The sequence below is a fragment of the Manacus vitellinus genome, unplaced genomic scaffold (genome assembly GCF_001715985.3).
Source record: "Manacus vitellinus isolate BGI_N305 unplaced genomic scaffold, ASM171598v3 scaffold_5_pilon, whole genome shotgun sequence".
Classification (NCBI taxonomy): Eukaryota; Metazoa; Chordata; class Aves; order Passeriformes; family Pipridae; genus Manacus; species Manacus vitellinus.
In genome coordinates, this window is record NW_021940682.1 from 11,149,960 (window position 1) to 11,171,788 (window position 21,829).

A 21,829-nucleotide genomic window follows, 5' to 3' on the forward strand; every position below is an offset into this window, starting at 1 on the left:
CTTGTCTTATTATATATTTCAAAGGGGATGTCTGTGTCACCACCAAGCTAGACATGCACCCTGTCCCATACTGCATTCAAATTACTATTTTTTTTCAAATCATAGCTTTCCATTCAATTATCATTGGCTTAATGACAGGCTCTGTGTTGTATGAGGGCAAAAGAAGAGTCCATCGCGTTAGCACACCATACTTTTTTGGCAGGAACTTGTTTCTGAGACCATTGTAACATAACTATGCAAGTGTCAGAGGGCAGGATAGAGGCTATTATGGGCTTCTGCTTTTTGTGAGGAAAATCAAACAAATGTCCCTGATGGAAAAAAGGAAACCAGCAGTGGGTTGTGATGACCAGAGAATGTTTTTGTGCAGTGACACTGTCAGTACCTGGTCTGTTGTCAAACTGAAAAAAATGCTTTTTTAAATGTCTTTTTTCATTCTGCTGGTAAGCAAAGAGGAGAAACCCCTCCTGTGAATTTTCATGAGATACCTTTTCCTCATTTCTAGCACTTAACAATCCAATTATATTTGGTTTTATGCTAGTATTTGCCTCTATTGCTATTGTTAGGTTTTTGAATTAGAGTGATTTTTCCATCCTGATGGTGCGGAAAAAAATATGTTTCATTATGACTTGTTATAACCCTGGAAATATCTTCTCTTGCTTGGGTTGATGACGATTTTTTATGTTGCTTTCTATACTGATGCCTAAAGTGAAGTAGAATGAAGCATAAGGAAGAGAAGCTTTACTAGAATATCGCTCCTTCCACTGTGTAAAATTATCCTGGAAAAAGCTCGCATCTTTCTAATGTTGCACTTTTCTTCTCCCCACTATTATTCAAGTAGTTTTTACAGATGAATGTTGTTTTTGCAGGGGCTGTTTATGAAGCCATTGCTCTTAGCAACACCTGCTCACCTGTGAGCAAATTACATGGCACAGATAAGGTATCTAGTTGTTTCTCGATAGGGTGACCTTAAAAACAGATTCTGCAACAAGACAAGCTTTTAAATTCCTAACCAAATATATTATGTGAGTAATAAAAAGAGCTCCTCAAAATGGCCACAGAGGCATTTCAGAGCACATTCTTGGGAATATTCACTTGTGCTAGTATTCATTAAGTTTGCTTTCAGCAAAAATTCTCGTGAATGAAATTTTATTCTCTAGTCATTATGGTTATTACTTTACTATCTTAGCAATAACCACATGCTTTGTATAAGGCCAGGACCTGATTTTGTCTAAGGCTGGAGAAACATCTTATGGGGTCTCCAGAGAGTGTATTGTCTAAATATAAGACCAGACTTGGCTAACAGCTCATGACTGGGAACTGCAAACCCTCAGAGAGCAATGGGTTTGTTTACAAGAAAATTCACAACTAGAGAAGGATGGTTGCAGAACCATACCAAATGTTATGCCTTTTGAGCTATAGGATGCTACAGTGTTACAACTCCACTGAATATGAATGTAATTTTACATTTTTATGTTATAAAAGTAGTTAAGGTGATGGTGACTGGCTTTACAGATAAAAGAGAATATCACTACAGATGTGGTTCATTACTACATTGAACTAGTTTATCCACACATTAATGAATATATGGGATCTGGACTCTGTTGTTGTTGTTTTGGGGTTTTTTTGGGTGGAGGGTGTTTGGTGGTGTTTCTTTTTAATTTTAAAAGTGGCCAAATGCAAATATGAGTTCCAGGGAAATCTCTGAAGCACAGGCTATGCCAAAGAGTTGGACTCTTGAGTTGTGCAATATATGGACTCCCAGGATGTGAATAAAGCTCTTCCTGGAAAAGTTAAATGAGATTTTTAGCTATTCACAGCTGAAGTCTGCATGAAGTCTTGTTTCCTCCAATCTAGAGGAATATAATAGAGCAGAGGTATCCTATCATGCTGGTGGAAATTGTGCCTAAGTCTAGGCACAAAGAAGTATTTTCAGAGCTGGAGCTCATTTGCTGAGCACAATGTGTATAACGTTGCTTTGTGTGCCTCTGCTTACTGGTGGAAAAGCATATCTGCCATGCCTTGGAGGTGATTCAGTCTGGCTGGCCAATGTGTAGAGTCCTTCAGCATGCTGTGGCTGGCACTGGCTGCTACCTGGAACATTGATTTTTGGGTGTACCAGGGTGCAAGCTGCACTGTGGTCATGGGTACAAGGTGCATAATATACACATGCAAAATGAAAAGGTTCTGTGAGGTGGAGGGAAGGAGTGTTAAAGAGGCAGTGTGCCAATCCCTTGTGTTACTCAAACCCCGAAATAACCATTCCTCTCTGCCTGTAGATCGATCAGAACAGTTTGTTGGCAGCAGAACTAAGCACAGGACACTAAGTATTTCTCCTGTTTTGTTGTCTAACTGCTCTCTTTTCCCATGTCATGTGAAAAATAAATAATCTGATTAAATCCTCAGACATTTATAATTAATTAGTTCTTCCTTACTCTTATCTTGTTTGCCTGTCCTTTTGTCTGACTCTTTTTTCTACTTTATCTCTCAATCATCAGATCCAAGAAATCATTCAATGATTTATTTTTAACAGATAAATGCAGCTTTACAGCATATTCTTTTCTTTTGAAAAAAAGACTTGGTCCCTTCTTTTGTCCATCCCACTGCACAAGTTGTCATGTTCTGGCACTGCAGTCACTTTGAAGTCCTTGAGCTATCATGTATTCTGTTGGTATTTGAGGAATTGAAAATCAATCACACAGCCTTATGGCTTGGGTTCAGCACAATTCTATTATGCCCACTCGCAAAAGTCAATTCAAACCTTTTGGGTTATATTTCAAAGCCTAATCAAGCTTGCTGTCCAGGCTGGTTTGGAGTCAGCTCACTCTTGTCTACAGGTCTGTTTATTAGAGGTTTTGTGTCAGAAACCAGTGTAAAAGAAAGCAGTTTTCATAGCAGTAGAATCATTCAGTAGGCATTTTGCAAATACAAACCACCCAAACAGGTTTTATGGTAGAGGAATACTTACTGTTGTAATACAGTTCTGCAAATATGTTTTTAAAAATGTAAAACCCCCAAAAATTATGTTGGTAACATAAAGCCATGTTTATATCTGTACTTGCTCATAAAAAGATGTCCCAGTTTGCTGAGATCAGTTTTTAGTCCTGTCAGGTTAAGCTGGTAAGAAAGTATTGTAGATTCAACCCTGAATTTAGATGGTGACTTTCATGCTTTGGACCATATGAACAAACGAGGGTGGTGCACCCAAGCAGATGGACCAACTCCTCCACGAATGAGTTGTGCCACCTCCATGTGACAAGTACCCATGGGGCTGAGTGTACAATGTCTATGTCAATCCTCTGATTTCCAGCAAGTGCCAAAAACTCACCCTGAGAATGAAAGTAGCTCTGTAGAGAACTGACCATTAGCAATCATCTGTGAAAATATGTACCTGTTGTGTATTGGGGGTGGATCAATCTCATCTCTATGTGAAGAAAGCAGTGACAGGCTCTTGGTTGCAGTATTTCCAGCTGATCTGTAGAAGCCTTCTCATGCACTGAAAGACTGGTGACCATGTTGTGGGAGCCAAGTGTGCAGTACAAATGGGAAGCAGCTCTCTCTTGCCATCCCCTGTGGGTTAAGGTCTTTCTCTGTGACCCATTCATGTTTCTTCTCGTCCTGTGTTCTGCAGAGGCGCAGTGATTTTCTCCAGTGGATGCTTGACTCCCGTGACTCAGCTGACTCCCTGGCAGCCGGGTGTTCTGATGTGATCAGCCCATCTGCTGCTTCCAGACAGAATGAGGCACCTCTTCCTGGCAGGACCCCATCTGAAAAGGTTCAGAAGACATTAACAGAGGATGAGATAGCAGGCCAAGCTTTCCTATTCCTGATTGCTGGGTATGAGACCACCACTAGCACGCTGTCCTTTGCCACATACTTGCTAGCCACCAACCCAGAGTGCCAGGAGAAGGTGCTTCAGGAAGTTGATGAGTTCTCTGCAAAACACGTGAGTATGAAGTGCTTGTGTGGAGCTTCCTGCAGGGATCAAGGCAATGTGAATGCCATCATGCCACTGTGGCACCTCCATGACCCCTATTTGTCTCAGTCATATATGCATATATTAACACTTTATTAATATTTTCAGTCAAAAATTAAAAATTAATCTCTACAGTTTAGGTTTTTTTGAAAGCTACTAAATTATATCACTTTACAGCAACACAAGAGATGGCCTAGAAACTTTGTGTCATAGTGAAAGCTTAACCTTTTAAAAGTATTTTACATTATTGAAATCGACCAGCTGTTGTCAGGCTCTAAAACTACACATTACTATTTTTTCCTCTTGTACAAATGCTTTTATTGGTTTTGTTTTCAATTTTATTTACTCATCCTTGTAGGAAAATTAACAGTGTTCTTACAAACCATAAATTGTGAAGTTTTGCTTTAAATGTTCATAACTTTTTCTTTTAGCAGCAGAATATATGTGTAAGCTTAAAAAAATCACATTATTTAATTCTCTTATACTGTGTTCAAACTGCTTCTCCTTCACTATCTGTATTTGCTAAGGGCATTTATGTTTCCTAGATAACCATTGACCATATTTGGTATAATTAGCAGACCATGCAGCAGCCATTCTTCCACCCTACACTCTCTGCAGAAGTTGGTGGTTATGATAATTCAGATTGAGGGTCTTTTTCTTTACACAAATGCTTTCATAATGGATCATGATCCTAACAGGAATAAAATTACACCAGGCATGGCTGTCTTGCAGGATTTTAGCTGTGGGATTTGGATGCTGAAAGCCTTTACTATACAGTTTTTGGAGTTTCATACTTTTATGCATTCCATCCTGTGTTGTACTTACAGAACAAGAAAAGAACTGTATAATTTCCTGCTTTGCTCGTAATAGAAGATTCTCGACTATGCACAGTGTGTCCATTCAAAAGCTACCGTTTCCCTCCTTTTGCTTGTGGAAACATAAAAACCAGGGTTTGTGTACACAGAAAATGTTGTCTGTTGTCTTGCACGCTGAGGTTCTGACCATGATGGTTTTCCATCAAAGATTGTCATTACTCTGAGGGTGCAGATGGGTGACAGCAGTGGAGGTTAGGGTTGTGCAGTCAGACCTACAGAGCTTTTTCTCAGTGTGTGCTTCATACCTGCCACTGGTATGAGCTAACTCATGAAACCGTTGATGTTCTCACTGTAGGGCTTGGGTTATATCCTTAGGTTGTTAGCTCTACATCACTGCAGCTGGAGTGTATTTACTTGTTTCATTGACATATGGCAGACCTGTTTGTGCCCTCACGTATAGTTAGGTCAACTGACTTCTGTAAGACCTGCAAAGATGGGAAGGTGCAACTTGGCCTGGAGTATGTGCAGTTTACTAGTTAGTATTGGTGGCAGAGTTGCACACAGAAACACTTATTATTCAGTCACAAGGAAAATATGGTTCATCTTCTCACCAATTCCTGAAAGCTGACAACCTAAGAAACCAAAGTGAAATTGCTGGGAGAGGTATCCAATAGGATAGGTACGTGATGTCATTCATGTCTGTCTGTAGATGGTGATCTGAGTTAGTTACCTTTTCCATGTTAGTGCATAGAAAGCTGAATACGAGCAGTAATTAACTGTCTGATTGTTTATGGATATTTCATGTAGGGAGTCCATGCATATGGCCATGTCCACGTTAACTAGTAGTGTGCTGTCATAGACAGATTCATCCTCTAGCATGGCTGATAGTGAGGACTGTTGGATGCACACTCTATGCACCTCAGGAGTTTATTCTGGGTTAGTCTAAGCCTGACTCTGTGTACCAAATTCCTCTTAGCAGTTGGTCTGGTTTAGTTCCAGTTAAAGGAGCCCTTGCTGTGTACTTGGAGACTGCAGTGTGAAACAGTGCAAGAGATTCGGATGTGAGTCTGCTCCTGATCCAAGCTCAAGAACTAAATGGGACTTGTGTTATTTATGGTCTGTCTGAGCTGTCACTCACCATTAGTAACATTTCAATAATAATCCAATTAAAAGGCACAATTCTTGACTCTCTTGGTTCTCTAGGAATATTTTGCTAATAATTTCAGCTTTTGTATTGTCTAGGAGGCATAAGGATGCTTGTGGTAATGTGTAGAGAGATGGCACTCAAACTAAACTAATAATTTTTGCAGATTAGCACTGTATAAAGTCTGTGTGGTGCCTCAACCCAAACTGGTGTCCTCATCCTAAACCATGCTGTCCCACGTCACATATAATTACTGGAAGAATCTTTCACATAACTTCCCTGTACTTTATGAATTTTCAGGTTTAGCTTTAGATGATGCATATTTTGCTGTATGGCCAAGGGTAAGAGGGAGAGAAGGATAACTATACATCTGCAGTCCCTGATACAAGGAAATTCGTAGATCTGATCTGTGCAGCCCCATCCTTCAAAAAATTTCCTTTTATAAACAGTTCATGATTTGGCAGAGGGGCAGAGGGGCAATACACTACTCAAGGAGCCCATCCCAGAATAAGGAAAAGAGTGCAGCAGTTCAGTCCCCTTAGTGACTGTAATTAACTACTTTTAGCCTAGAAGATGAGATCTATGTGAACGGTTTGCAAGTTACGGGAGCAGCAGCTATTTTAGAGCTGAGTATATATAGATGCTATGTTCAGTTGTCATGCAAGAGAGAGGAAGGGAGAGGACATAGAAGCTACAGGCTCACAGTTAGTTATCAAGTCAGTTGCTAAGAAATTTGATTAGGTTATTGCTTGTACTCAGCACATCAGCTTTGCTCTTATCAAGGTGCTTTGCAATTTTCAGAAAGAAAGGGCTTTAGAAGGCCAAGACATGGGGAATGATACAGTCAGATTGTTTTGACAGGTGGTGGAAGACTGATTTGATTTTCAGATATGCAAGTATTAAACACAGTACCCTCTTCAGCCAAATTTACACTCAGGTAATTATAACTACAAAATGCTCTCCACCACATCCCCTTCCTTCCTTCAACCATTTCAGTTGCCTCATGCAGCATGTTTTATTGCCCTAATCTGTGGTGTAGAGTTGTGGTCTGATTTTACAGCAGCTGCTGTGTATCACCCCAGAGATGGCTGTGCTTTGGTGGTGGACAGAGTGATTTATATACTCATTTACCAAAGTTTATAAAGACATGTGAGAGCCATCTGAGAAAAGATACTCTAAATGACAGGCACAGTTCCAGCTTTTTGGCACTCCAGCTAAAAAGGCAAAGCATGGTGACCTTGTGATAGTAAGGAGAGAGAGCAGGGTTAGTCCATCTGGATGTACAGCAGTATTTTGGTGGCTCTGGGTGTTGTAGTTGAGGATACCTCTGAGTTTGCTTTGATTTTCGTCTGTTTTGCACAGTGAGTATCTTAGCAGGATGGGAGAGTATAAAGGGAATGAAGAAAGCCGAGGCACTGCTGTGCTAGAGATCCCTGGGCTAGCATGGTGCAAGTGGCTGCAGCATGGTACAGAAATACAAGACTAGGTACTGGAAGAGGTCTAACCCCAGCAATGTGCTGGGAGTTGGAAGCCCAGAGGAGAGTTAGGTCTGACTGATCATGTTCTCCTGCTGATCGTGTTGTGTCCAACCAAATTTGTTTCAGAGCTGCCTTGGGAGATCTCACTGCCTCTCTCTGCCACACTGCCTGAATACATGGTGGAGATGACACTTCCAGGCAAGTGTCCTCAGAAAACAGTGCCTGAAGTGAGTCATGGGTTGTGACCTCTTTTTTTACCTCCAGGACAATCCTTATGTGTTTGCTAAAGGACCTTCTAGGTCTTTCTTGGCTGATATCTCAGTGTGGAGATGGTGCCTCTTTCCTTCAAAGTAAGAAGAGGCACTTGGCCCATTTCGTAGCCTGGCAAGCAGGAGAAGACTCTAGCTTTGGTTATTGTAGAGGGTAGGACACACAGGTTATTTCCCTCCTCACCTGTATCTGGGTCTCTGGGGTGTAGGGAAAGAGAGTGCACAGCTTTTTATTGTCTCTGGGGAAGTAGAGAGACAAGGTACTGAGTGGTGACTACTGTCATTCACACACTGCATCTTCCCATTCTACCTCTGAATCCCTGTGTCTGCTCTAACTGCACTGGGAAAAATAAGTTTAAGCATAATTCCTCTAACACAAAAATAAAAATTCAAATTGTAGAGGCTTTGACCTGGTCCTCTTCATAAATCCCTTGAGGGTGTAGTATGTGCACTGTGAAGGGCAATCCACTGAAAATAAGATGCACCTATTTGCTACAAGCTCATTGCTGGGTGTGCAGCTTGGTTTGATACCATGAAGACAAAATAAACAGGATGAAAGGAGAGTTAAATATGAGCTAGTGGGGGCAGGACACCTACATCTGTGCCTGTATAAAATAATATTACTTTCTGCAGAGACCACAGATCTGTTTCCAGGACAGCAAAGAGGGGTCAGATCTTCAGGAGGCTGTAAACTGGCACATGCTTGGTATTAGTAGAGGTATGGTGATAAGCATCAGTTGAGAAGCAAGCCTGGTATATACTAGTAAAGGAGCACAGGGGGAAAAAAAGAAAGACTGCTATTTCAAGACCAGATTCTTTTTATAGCGTTTGTGGCTAACCATCCCTAAACTGTTAGAGGCTATACAGTTGTGAAAGAGATGTTTTTATCCATATTTACCAAGTGAGAAGGAATGCACCCATGGTCTTCACCCTCTGCCTTTCAATCAATAATGATCCCTGTGCAGAGTTTTTAAAGAGCCCTTCACAAGACATGTATTTAGGAACAGTTCTGTGCTTGTGACCGATTATTTTGTTGTAAAAGCATATTGATTTTTGTTTATGTGTGTGTGTGCTTAGCAAAAGCATAGCAAGCCTGCAGCACACATTTGTTCTGAGCAGATGTACACTTAACTTCTGAGCACCTCTGTGTGCTCTGAGCTGCTCTGTGTGTTTTGTCCTAAGCCACAGTGCTTAGGGCTTGAAAAACTGCATCTTCCATGCTGGGGATTCCCTTAATGTGAGGCCTCTTTTTCTTACCTCTATTCCCATTTTAGCATTTACATGTCTCTCTCCCTTCCTTCTTCCTACTCTCAAGCCTGAATCATTCACAATTATCAATTATTTTTTTTGTTGTTGTTGGTTTACTGGACTGCATAATTTTAGACAGAAAGAGTTGTGGCACAAAATAGATAGCAAAAACATAGGCAATCAAGCTAACTTCTCATGAGAAACTATTTGTTACCCTTAGGTGAAATGTGGTGAGTGGCTATGTATGTGCTCCTGATCTGTTGCAAAGTAAACACACCAGGTTAAACAAGTGAAACTAGGTCATTTTCTGGAGGGAGGGAAAGCAAGAATGCTTGGGGCAGCTAAGAAGGGCAAAAGAAGTATAAGAATGAACTGCTCTGTCTCTGTAATAATGAAATCCATACTTGAAGGTGCAGAGCATAAAGCCTGGAGCAAGGAGCACCCTGAATTCTGATCTTGGCTTCAGGAATAATTTACTGCATGTTCTCAGTACTGGATAACCAAGCCTTGCATTAGCAAATGGGTAGCCTTGGCACTACAAGTTTTGGAGGTTTTCTAGCCCATCATTACTTAAAGCACCCAGGAAAAAGTTGCATTGAAGAGTTAGTGCTACTTAGTGACCCTGAGATGTGTTGCTGCACTGACACATAAGGCTTCTGGTCTAGTGAAGGACAGAGTAGCAGCTCACCGCTCCTTGCTGCTGGTGCCTAGGAATACTTTCAGGAACCCTGACAAAGGTGAAGCAGAGCACAGGAGTAAGGAGTGGTAAATAAAAGTGAATAGAGGAAAGGGCAGCTATTACTGTAAAAGGGTCATTGGAGACTGCAAGACTGTGTTTTCCATTCTATTTTTAAAAAGCTGTGTACAGCTCTTATCACTGTTTGATATGATACTTAGAAACATCAGTGTGGAGAGGAATGAAGAGCTGGATAAGACCCAGTATGTCCCTACTCCATCCAATTTTGTATCCACACAAAGTTCAGTGCTGGTATGACTTACCAACATTTTCACCTCTGGCTAGATGCCATAAAGTTTAAGAAACTTCAAAGTCCTGTCATACCTTCTCACTATTTTAATGGTGATGTAGAGTTTTTTTCTTTAATAGGAACAAATCTTCCTGTTCCTATAAATACTCGATTTTCTGTTACTCTAGGGCCCAGGAATATTTTCAATACATTTAATTGAAAATGTTGACCAGACTGTTTCATCTTTATTCTTTCATGTCAATAATATTGAATGAAGTCATTGCAATCCATAATTTTGTTTATGAAAAGACACTGCTAAATCCCATTTTAACTGCTGTGTATGGTCACTTGTGAATGGGCCAAATTCAACTGGATTTATACACAAACACCTCCTTTATGACTGATGATTCTGGTGCTGTAATTTATCAAAGTTACTGGATGTGGCAGTTGCTCATCTTGGGTAATTGCCATCACTGACTTGAGTGGAACCATAGTACTTTACACTGGCTTATGATTCCATTCTTCACACTGAAAAGCTCCTTCCCTAATACCTCTGCAGTCTAATGGAGATGTCTTACTGTGGAGATGTCTTATTGTAAAGAGATTTTACCATTTTAAAATTTTCCCTTCCCATAAAATTTCTAGAGAGCAGAGAGAGGTAGGACCATTTTTATGGTGTCTCTCTGCCTGATTGAGTACTTTAGATTTTTAAGCTGTCTATGCGGAGAGTCTCCTTGGTAGGACAGAGAGTTTTCTCTGAGCATTAGTGAAAAATGAGAGGTGAAAGTCAGAGAGATAGATGTCACTGTTGGGGAATTACTACAACAATTTGCATGAGTTTGGTGCCTTTCATGCAGTATCTCAAGGCTCTGTGCTCTCAGAAGCTTGCAACTACAGAGACTAAGCTTCACTAAGCAAATATTGCTGACGGTGGAGGCTCGCATTTATCAAGGGAGATTGAATTGTAAATAGTGTGCAGAAAAAAGTCCCCAGCAGAGAGTCGCAGTTACACATGCATACACATGCACACACAAAACATACAGAACCAGTAAGCACAAGCAATATTGTGTGTTGTTGCTGTTTATTCTCTTGATGGAAATGACACTCTTTGATTTCTTTTTTCTTTAAGAAGGTGTTGCAGAGCCTCACATGATTCACAAGTGTCATCTGTCAGCAATCGGTTTTTTTGTAAACAAATAAAAAGATGCTTTTAAAGACATCAAGACTGAGTACTGTTAGGTTATATTTCTACAGATATTCATGCAATCACTCAATGTCTGAAATCAGTTATTTATCTTAGTCTCTTAGTACTTCTGTACGTACAGGTTGAAGATTGCATTGTACTCCGTCCTTGACTTTACCAAAACCACAACCTGAGTATGAAAAACACTTATTTCATTCCTAGGAAAGTCCTTTTGACAACTGGTGATTCTATGTGGCCTGAAATGGTGTTGTTGAGATGATTAATGTACCTTTATTTCAAGGAACTTCTTATTGTTGACACTGCAGGGTTCATTTACCCCTTTTCACCCAAGTAAAAGAAATAAAAAGAAAAAAAAACTTTTATTTTTCCATTTGTTCGGGCTTATCAGTCTCTTTCCCATGAAGACTAATTTATCTTTTGCTTGCAATGTCACATGTTGCTCAATGACTCTGGCTTATTGCTATTCTTGAGCAAAACTGAGTCTCAGGTAATGTATGCTAGACAGATACTCATTTTCACCCCTGAATTTTCCTGGTATTTTGCCATCCTCATAATAATTGACCCACTATCACTGCTGCAGGGTTCATGTTAAAGAATAAATTTTTCTAGTGACATGGAACATTTAATGGTGAAGATGTTAATAATGTAGCTCTTTAAATGCGATTAGGCAGATCTGTTTAAAGATGAAGTAAAGGGAAGGATACATCTTTCCCCTCTTTCTATTCCTTCTCTCCCTCACCTCCATCCTTTCATCTGAGGCTTTTATGGAGGAATGAGCATATTTACTTTTAATTTAAGGAAAAATATCACTGCTGAATAAGAAACTGGTTACAGTTTTCTTCAGGATTCGTATCCAAACTGCTCCTGTATATGACAATCAACATGCTTCCCCCAGGGACTGAGCAAACCAAATTAAAACCAATATCAATGTCCAATCAATGCTAACTATTTATATCAGGATTAACTTTTTGGCTACATGTAGGTAACATCATTTTCAGGGTGGAACATCATTTTCAGGGTGGAACATCATTCCGGGTAGAATTGGTAGGTCAAATTTGCACTGAGCAGTTGAGCCTTGCAGAAGGGAGAAAGGAGATAAGTTCAACCCACAATAAATAGCACCACCACCCACCTCCACGACTTTGAGAGGGACAAACTCTCACCAGCCTAGCCAGAAGAACTACATATGACAGGAAAAGAAGTGAACATAGCATGACTTCTCAGGAATGGGCATGCCTTCATAGGTATAAGTGCCTGTTCTTTCGGTGGCAGCCTGTCTAGCACTCAGGAGTTTTCTCAATGGGAAATAGAATACAAGTCCAGAAAGGTATTATACTAATATATATATTATATATATGTATATATTTTTATAAATATATATTTATTATATAGATTTTTTCATGGAATTTAGGCACCAAAAGTTTCCATAAGGTATATGCTGCTGAATCATAATTATTTAGCAAAGAAAGAGAGAACAGTAGCCACAGGCACAACCTCAGGTGCAAAAAAATTTGGAGAAACCAAACCATCTGGCCCTTGAAAGAAGTTACAAATGAGAGAAGGTGGCCTTGGACATCTGAGTCAGGACCCCACACTGTGTCTCAGCGTTAGCAGCCAGTCACATTTGTCGGGTGGGAAGTTGTGTTCTAAACAAAGAAGCATTTTCAAGCTTTTTGTTAGTTAGCATCCATTTGGAATGAGATCCCTCTGCAAACTCGGACAGACAGGCATGTTCTTCAGAGGGTGAAGATGTTGGTCCAGCCCTGGCATCCTTGTCTGCTGCAGGGATCTCCACTGAACTGTCTGCTTCTGAGAGGCCTTCAAGACCAAGGGATGAAGTCTTACTTTAGTAGCACTTTAACTGGTCAGGACAATAGTGACTCAAGATTTGTGAAAACAAATACCACTTTCATAATAAGGACTTTCCATGGGACCTGCTACAAGGGCCTGTAGTGACAGGACAAAGGGTAATGGCTTTAAACAAAAAGATGATAGTTTTAGATTAGATTCTTTACTGTGAGGGTGGTAAGACACTGGAACAGGTTGCCCAGAGAAACTGTGGATGCCACATCCCTGGGAACCTTCACAGCCAGGTTGGATGGGGCTTTGAGCAACTTTGTCTACTGGAAGGTGTCACTGCCCATGGTAAAGGGGTTTGAACTAGATTGTCCTTAAGGTCCTTACCAACCCAAACCATTCTATGATTTTTTTTGAGCAGAGAAAGAGAAGGAGAAGTATAGGGGAACAACTTATAAACAAAAGTGACTAACAAGTCATGTTTGTGCATGACTGCATGAGAAAAAGGAGGGAGAGAATGAATCATGGCTGAAGAAAAGAAGGTCTTTCATCTGAAAGTTTCACACAGACTCCTGAATTGCACATATTATATGCATAAGGTGCAAAAGTTGAGCTGAGGAGAACACATGCCTAATTTATTAAGAAACAGCAAATCCCCGGCAGCAACTAAGAAAAAATTAAAATTGTATTCATCATATTCATAGTTTAAAAATGATCTGAGCTTGTATGAATGTGAGGTCAAAATGGAATTTTTCCTCTAGGTATGTACATAAATTAGGAAGCATTAATAGGAAGTAACCAGTCCATTTATTTGTCAATAAGCATTCAAAGTGAAGGCTGAATGAGCTGGTGCCAGAAGGAATGGAAACTAGTTTGCATTTCATGATTATGTAAAGCAATTCTTGGTAGAATGAACTTCTTGTGACCTCCCCTCCCTCTTTTTTTTCCCCTTCTTTACCACACTGGCAGCACATGTGTATTTAAATAATTTCCATTTCTAACAATGTGTTTGTGTTACTTTTAATCAGCACGAGGTGGCTTTTGTATTGTTTATCCTGCTTCATCTTATGCTTCTCTTTTAATATGCAAAGAAAGAAAAAGTGGTATTTTTGGGTGTGCCCTTGCTCTAGAAATGTAGTGGTCTTCTAGTGATAGGAGTGAACATTTCCTTACTTAACCAGATATAAGGACTGGGGCAAAGGGAGTAGTCAGGAAAACACAAAGAAAAGTAGGAAGCACATGCTATCTGAGGAATGTTCCATTTAACACCAGTTAATATATTTTACTGTCTCAGAGAACTGGATGATACCAATTTTTCACTAATATTCACAGAATCAAAGAATAGGCCAGATTGGAAGGGACCATAGTGGATCTCCTGGTCCAATCTCCTTACTCAAACAAACTCATCCCAGAGCACATGGCACAGGATTGCATCCAGACAGTTCTTGACTATCTCCAGTGAGGGAGGCTCCACAACCTCTCCGGGCAGTCTGTTCCAGTGCATGATCACCTGGACAATAAAGAAGTTCTTCCTCATATTCAGGTGGAACTTCCTGTGCATCAATTTCTTCTGTCCATTGCCTTTGTTTTCCTTCTGTTATTGATGTGTTTGAAAAAACCCTTCTTGTTGTCCTTGACATCCTTGGCCAGATTTTATTCCAGATGGCCCTTGGCCTTCCTTATCTCATTTCTGCTTACTCTGACAAGCTCTCTATATTCATTCCAAATGGCCTGACCCTGCTTCCATCTCCTCTGTATTTTCTACTTATGCTTGAGTAATGACAGGAGTTCTTTCTTCATCCATTAAGGTGTCTCTCCTGCTTTGCCTAAATTCTTGCTCATTGGGATGGACCATTCTTGAGCCTGGAGGAAGTGATCCTTGAATTTCAATCAACTCTCTTGAACCCCTCTTCCCTGCAGGGTCTTTTCCCACAGGATTCTTCCAGGAAGATCCTTGAGGAGGCTGAAGTTAGCTCTCCTGAAGTCCATGGTTGTAATCTTATTGACAACTAGTTTGATGCCTGGTTTTCAGAAGAAAGGTTATGACTCTTTTCCAAAATCAAATCCTTTATAGCAACCAAAAAATCTTGTTCCTCAGTGCAACTGGTCATGTTTTGAATGTTGTGGTCAGTGTTCCACAATGCTTTCTATGTAAGTGGTCTGACCAGAACTGGAATTTCACCACTGCAGCAGCCACTGAGAGAGACATTTGGGGCCTTGATCAGGGGAGGCTTAGAATTTTTTTATGCTAGAAATGCCAATAGCTTGTATGGACTGGAATGCTGGTTTTTTAGCCAACACTGAGTGGATAAATAGATGCTTGAATGAAGACTAATTTAATAGCTGTTATCATCCTTAGGTCTCAGATATAATGAGACCGAGAACTTAGTTACTTTCTCAGTCCTAGGAATTATCCTTCCTGACTGTCCCTGAGGCATAGCACATTAAGGTGTGTTTTGCAAGCAGAATAATTCACTCTTTAGTCCTGTTGACTCAGTGTTTTCCACCTGTATGAAATGTACTTTCAGAACTTAACGAAATGTTAATATTATTTTCTATGTAAAACATTTTGCTTTCACATGCATCTTAAAAATTGAATTTCAGAAAAGTTTCTGTTAATATTGTGGGGGTTTTATTAATTTTTTTAATGCTTAACACTCTATCAGTTCTAAAGATGGAACACATTAAGATGATTTTGACCTTCTGGTTCAATAGAAATTTTGAATAATCTTTCTCAATACTCCTAGTTACACTTTAAATTTGAAGGAGAAAATTGAGAAGTGAAAAAGTTCTGAACATTGGGCTATTGTCCACAAACCCTTGCTGCTGTTGTTGATCTAAATGAAGGAACAAGGAAGTAACAAGCCGTCAAAAAGTCATTGTGTTGTGAACTGGAACAAAACGCTTTTAAAAGCTCTTGCTTTTTGGAATTTGTTTTCAAGATGCATCAAGTTTGTTTGTGCTCAGGATACAATATGAAGAAGATTTTGTGCAGTCAGGAATTAAGATTTAATAGCCTGATAACTAGAGAACCTTACAGATAATGTCAAGGTGTTAATCCAACCTTGCTGTGCCTTTAATCTCTTGGTGTTCTGGAGAGTGTAAAAAACAAAAGCTGACTGTTCTAATATCATAGAGTAGTCATGGAGAAAAATTTCTTCCATCAGAGCAGCTTTTAAATAAATTATTAGTTGGGTTTTTTACTTCGATGGGGAAAAATAACTCTAAGATGGATATAAAGGGAAGCGAATTTACTAAATGTCCTGCGTCTTTCCCTCTTGTTAATTAGTAACAGTCAAATGCTCTTGTTCTGCAGACAGTGACTACAAAGAAAAAGATAAAGAACTTGGGAAAGATTCTAGAGCTGAAATAATTAGGCAATTTATCATTCAGGGTAATTGGAGTTGTACAGAGCAGCATTATTTACCATAGGCTTCCATTTCTTCTAACTGGTTGTGAAAAATACAGCTACATTGATTGGGAAATGCTCTCGCTGCTTTTTCAAATATGCATTGTGCCAGGGATGCTCAGTTCAAAGTGTGGTGTTCCTCCCAGTGATTTCTTTTCCCTCAGTGATCTTCAGAAGCAGCCTTCAGCTTCTAAAACCTCAAACCAAAATTAGATTAAAGTGCCCAATATGGGGTCAGAAATGGGAGGGAAACAGAGAGGGGTTTCCACTGGGGAATTTTCACTTAACAAATGAAAGCCTTTGCTTTGTTTCAAAGGAAAAATTGCAAAGTGGAGGCACATCTTAATCACATTGGTAGCCAGCTGAGATGTTTATGCTAATTTCCAAAGGTATGTAAGTATAGGAATCAGGGGGTCCAAAACTCCTGTCTCTGTGATGTGAAAAACACAAGCATTTAAGTACCACCAGCAGATAGCTCTGATGTTGTTTCAGCATCAGGGAAGAGGTGGGGAGTAGCTGTGAGGGGTTACTTGAATTTCAGTTCTTGATTTGCAGGCAGTACGAATGTCCCTTCACTCAAAGGTGAGGTTTTCCACTGGTTTTCTGCGGAGGAGGGTCCAGCTATTTTTTTGCAGTTTGTCAAATTACAGCACTCTCCCACCTTTGTGCTGTTGCCCTCCACTCTTGAAGAGTCCATCTGCACAAGCAGCTTTGCTTGTGATGTGTGTTCCAAAAATGTTCGAACTCCCTGGATTTCATCACCAAAGTCTCTGTATGTGGTTACCCCACAGCTGGCTTTCTGCCAGACCCCCAGGGTGTCCGGGGTGTCACATCCTGCTCCAGCACATGCGACTTCGAGCTGTGGGTGCTTTGTAGTGCTGGCATCCCAGTGTTCAGATACATTTCCCTAGGCTTTAGGACAAGGACATCAAGTAGTGGGAGAAGTTGTTATTTAAAAGTGATAGTGCTTTACCTGCCTGGTAGAAACCAGCCAGCGGAGATCCCTGCTGGGAGGAGAAGTCAAGGGGGGAATAAGATGATGTTTAAAAGCATTTTACTCCCTGCCTGTGAGAAATTCACAAATATGCACTGCCAGGCTGTCTTAGGAGGGTGCTGCAAAAATGCTTTAAGTGGCACAGCTTGACACCAGTTGCATGCACGTCTTCAGGCAGTGTCACAGGTTGTGGGGTTTTCCCCCAATGGGTTGTTATTTTAAAACTTTTGTATGTGTTTGATGCCTTCTGTAATAAGAAAGTCCTGACTACCAGCAGTTTCCTGTGGAAGTACGAGGAGCAAGAAGTAGTAGTTGTTACCTAAAATACTGCCTGTTGCCTGAGCAAGCTCAATGTGAGATAAAATGCACAACTTGGATTAAAACTGGGAGTGCTTGATCCCTCGCCAAAGGAGTGTGTGAACTCCCATACTGAAAGGTGGATGTGGCCACATTGTCAAATGAGAAAGGTGCCAACATTTGTCAGATTTAGTGCCATGTCATAATTTGTTGCCTATTTACATTGATTACCTGTGCTGAGCTGAGCAGCCAGCTGAAATTTCAGAGCCTTTGGGTTGTTTGGCTTAGAGCTGAGATCCAAGTATCTTTGAAGTGACCCTACTTATTTACAAGGAATGTGCATGCTCTCTTTTTGCCCATCCCAGCAGGAACTGAGCAGCAGGACATGGCTCCTGCACTCACAGCTCCATTAAGCAGCATGGGTGGTGGCAGTCCTTCACCAAGCCATGTTTGCCATACTTCTGAGACGGTGCCTGGTGCTTCCTTGTCTCCTCCTTTTTTTCCTTTTCTGATCCTTTTCCTGTTTTCCTGAACACACAGGTCTGTGCAGAGAGCTATGGTGAGAAACCACTGTGCCCACAGGTGCCATCATTGCTCGTCATTTTGTGTTGCAACAGTTGCCTGCAACTTTGCACAGGGGCTGTAATTCTCTGTACTTGATTCTGTAATGAAGCTTATCTGTTTGTTATCTTTGTCCAGAGAGAGGAGTGGTTGCTTTGCCTACAGGTCTCGACAATGTTTAACCCAAACAGTAACTGTGAGGGAAATGATTCTCTTTTTGTTCAGTTCAGTAACCTGGTACCACTTCAACACAGCAGACTTTTGACAGTGGGAACAAAGATACTATATCTTTTCTAAATATTTTAGGTTATTTTAGCAGTTTTCATATGATAACATCCAAATGCTACATAAATACTAACCTCTCAAAGTACCTACAAGTCTTGTAATATTAATGGGCCTCTTCAGTGTGAGGCACAGAGAATTTGAAAGTTTTGGCATGGGAAATAGAGAACTCATTGATCAGTATTTGCATGTTCTGGTTAACTTACAGAAGTCAACAGGTCTAGTGATGTGCACAAATTAAAGGATGTGCATGCATCACCCTATGCAAGTACAAAAATGCAAACTCTTTTCAGCAGAGTTTTGAGTAGTCCCTACAAAGCATATTCTTTTTCATTCTACAGTGTGGAAAAAGAGACGTTGTCTATGAAAGTCATTAAACCATACATTTAAATATTAGGAATTTGTTACTGTTCAGTCTAATCTTGTGTACAAACAAGGACACAGGACTTCTTTGAATTAATTCTGTTTAGTGTATCAATTTAAAAAAAAAAAAAGAAGCCTTCCAGTTTTTTTAATTAGATGGCATAAAATGTCTTTCTTGACTTTGAAAATGAAGGATCCCAAGAAGAACAAGCAAAACAAAATGCTTTAGTAATCTTTTTAATTATTCTTGTTCCGTTGCTGCAAGTTTTGTAGTTCTAGAAATGTTGGGCAAAACTGCGTTTAACATATTGTCTTTATAGGGTTGTGGAAGCTCCTACCTTTTGCGTTAATTAAACATATAAATCCTACAAACTATATCCAGGGTAACTTCAAACCCAGAACCTGATTCTCAGTTTACTTTTATGCCCTCTTTTGCCATTCCTGTAATGGGAATGGGCCATCAAGGTGTATGTACATCAACCTCACAATTTATCTGCAGCAGGATTGTCATCACCTCCTTACTCCTTGGTATTATCTTGTTAACATATAAACAAGTGCTTGCAACTGTGGTAAGGCCTGTTAAGGACATTAATGAAACTGAGAATCAGGCTCCAAAGACACTTCTCTTTATTCTTACAATCCAGTTATTTAAAGGAAGGGAGCAATACTCATCATGCTTTCAAGGAGCACAAAGCAAAACCAGTAATACAAAAAATGACAAGAGGAAGACAAAGCAAAACATAACAGACTCTGTTAAGTTAGTTTTCCTCCTAAATTAGTGGGAGGGACATGGATGTTTTCCTCATGCTGTGTACTGAATTTGATACAAGAAGAGTAGCCCATGCTAAATAATAGCTTTTCTTACAGAAATTAAAAATGGAGTGGAAACAATTTTTTTAATTCTTTTTTTGTTCACACCACCTACTTTTATATTCTCTCTTGGACTGAAGTAGGAGCCTTGATATAGGAATGCAGAGAATTTGATTAAAATTTGGATCTTACGAGAAGTAAAGTTCAGCTTGTGAAATAGAGGTGCTTGTCATTTAGGAAATCTGCAAAGGCTTGACCTGAAGCCTTGGGAGGGTGTTGTTTTAGTTCAGATCCTAAGTGAGAGCCCAGCTGGGCTTTTATAATCAATCAAGAGGTTTCTGTTGCTGGGCTCAGGCTTGCAGTTGTACCAGCAACCCCAGAGGACCAGCTGCTCTGCTGCAAATTTGGGTTGGTACTGAGGGGGAGTGAAAGGCACAGTAAACACACAGAGTAGCAGTAAATGACAAGAGGATATGATATGTAACATTAACCAGACTCGGTGTTTGCTTAGGTTGTGGAATGGTCTTTTAAATCAATCTTTTATTATCAGTGGAGACTTAGCAGTGCACTTAAATGGAGAACAGTGCAAGGACATAGAGACTTGGTGCAAAGTGAACATCCTGCTTTCTTTCCTAGCTCCGATTTTACAAGGAAAAAAACATAGATCCAGGCCATAACACTGAGATGTGAACTTTTTTCATTTTTGGTATCCTTTGGAATTGGGCTCTGATTTCATCCCCATTCCTGCCATATGGGTTCATCTCACCACCAGTCCTGACATCCTGCATAAATATAGCTGGGAATATGTTGTGTCATGCCCTCCTGCTTCTGTCTAACTGTTCAGGCAACAGTGAATTTACCCCAATTTTGTTTCACCTCTTCTCATAGTTAATTATCCTTCTCCTAAATAAAGATTAGGTTTGTTTCTATTTTCAATTTATTGCCCTTAGATTCTCCTTAACTTCCATCATTTTTGGACTGCTGTACAAAAGACTCTTTGCATAGGAAAGGTATTTTTTCTTTACTATGTGACTGTAATTGTAAACCACAGTGTAAACCACCTGTTAATGTTTTCTTGTATTAAAACTATACGTTCCTAAAATTATTTCTTTTTTTTTTTTTAATTAATTTTTTTTTTTTAGAAGTTGAACAGTATGTGTGCCTACTTTCAGAGTTTCACCTATGGGTTTTAACATCCTTTGACAAAATGTGGATACTAGAGTGGGATAGAGTACTCTAAAAGCAATTTTCCACCATTGTGAAATCTTACCAAATTTATCTTACAGATCTGATTTTGCTCAGTGTGCCCTTGTTTCAACTGTTGCAGTTGATGTTGCAGTTAAGTGTTTCTAAGTGTTGTTAGATCCTTTTTTCAATGTATTACTACCCAGTTTCTATGATTCTATAAATACACAAAGAGAAATTAGATGGGAAGTGTTGCCTCAAACTGGTGTTTAGGTTTTGTTTTGTAGGAAAATGTTGTTACCAGATCTCTTATCAAGTCAAAACTAATTGCTGGAATGGTTGCTTGAAGCTGAATAGAAATCTGAGTACTGCCTTTTGTATTTTTAGCATTTCAGGTTAAGGAAGTAATAATTTTAATCCCACTAATGCTCAGACTCTGTAGAGCAACGTGCTAGAGACACTTGCTGTGCTCAGGCAGATATGCAAATTCTAAGCAGTGAGTGTTTTGGCAAACTCTGTCAAGCACTCATGTGCATTTTTATGCATCTAAATATATGTACACTTATATATCCTTCAACACTGGACTATGCTATGGGATGATAATTATAGACCAGGTCATTTTTGGTGGTAAGTTTTTTTGAAAAAGCTCTTAGGAGAACTTCCTTTTCCAAGCCAGCAGTGGGAGAAAGGGTTTAATTTCAATGTCTTATCCAAAGGGTACAACTCTTTAGTGGCTCAGTACATCTTGTCTCCTGGTCCAGCTCTGCATTTCTGTCAGCAGTACAGTAATCAAACCAGGCTATGCTATTTTAACCTCTTCATTTCTGGACTGCAAGAGGCAAACAAAGAATCAAATAAACCCACGTCACCAGCTAGAGTGAGGAGGTTTCTCCACTGGGCTAAGAGATACTAGACTGAATGCTGGTCCAGCAGTGAGCACTAGAGATCTTAGCTGGAGCTGTTTGGGTCTGCTGCAGAAGGGAAAGTAGTAGGAAATGGATTTACATTTGTTACAGAGTGAGGTAGGAAACAGAT

General features: G+C 39.9%; 1 protein-coding gene across 3 annotated transcripts in view; it reads left to right on the forward strand.

Annotated features, from left to right (window-relative positions):
• TBXAS1 (thromboxane A synthase 1) overlaps nucleotides 1–21,829 on the forward strand; it is a 252,202-nt gene that overhangs the window by 180,914 nt on the left and 49,459 nt on the right. For all 3 annotated transcript variants that reach the window (XM_018080889.2, XM_008927978.3, XM_018080888.2), the window contains one exon: nucleotides 3,629–3,943. In XM_018080889.2, the coding sequence (XP_017936378.2) occupies nucleotides 3,629–3,943 (315 nt within the window). The remainder of the gene's footprint in view (nucleotides 1–3,628; nucleotides 3,944–21,829) is intronic.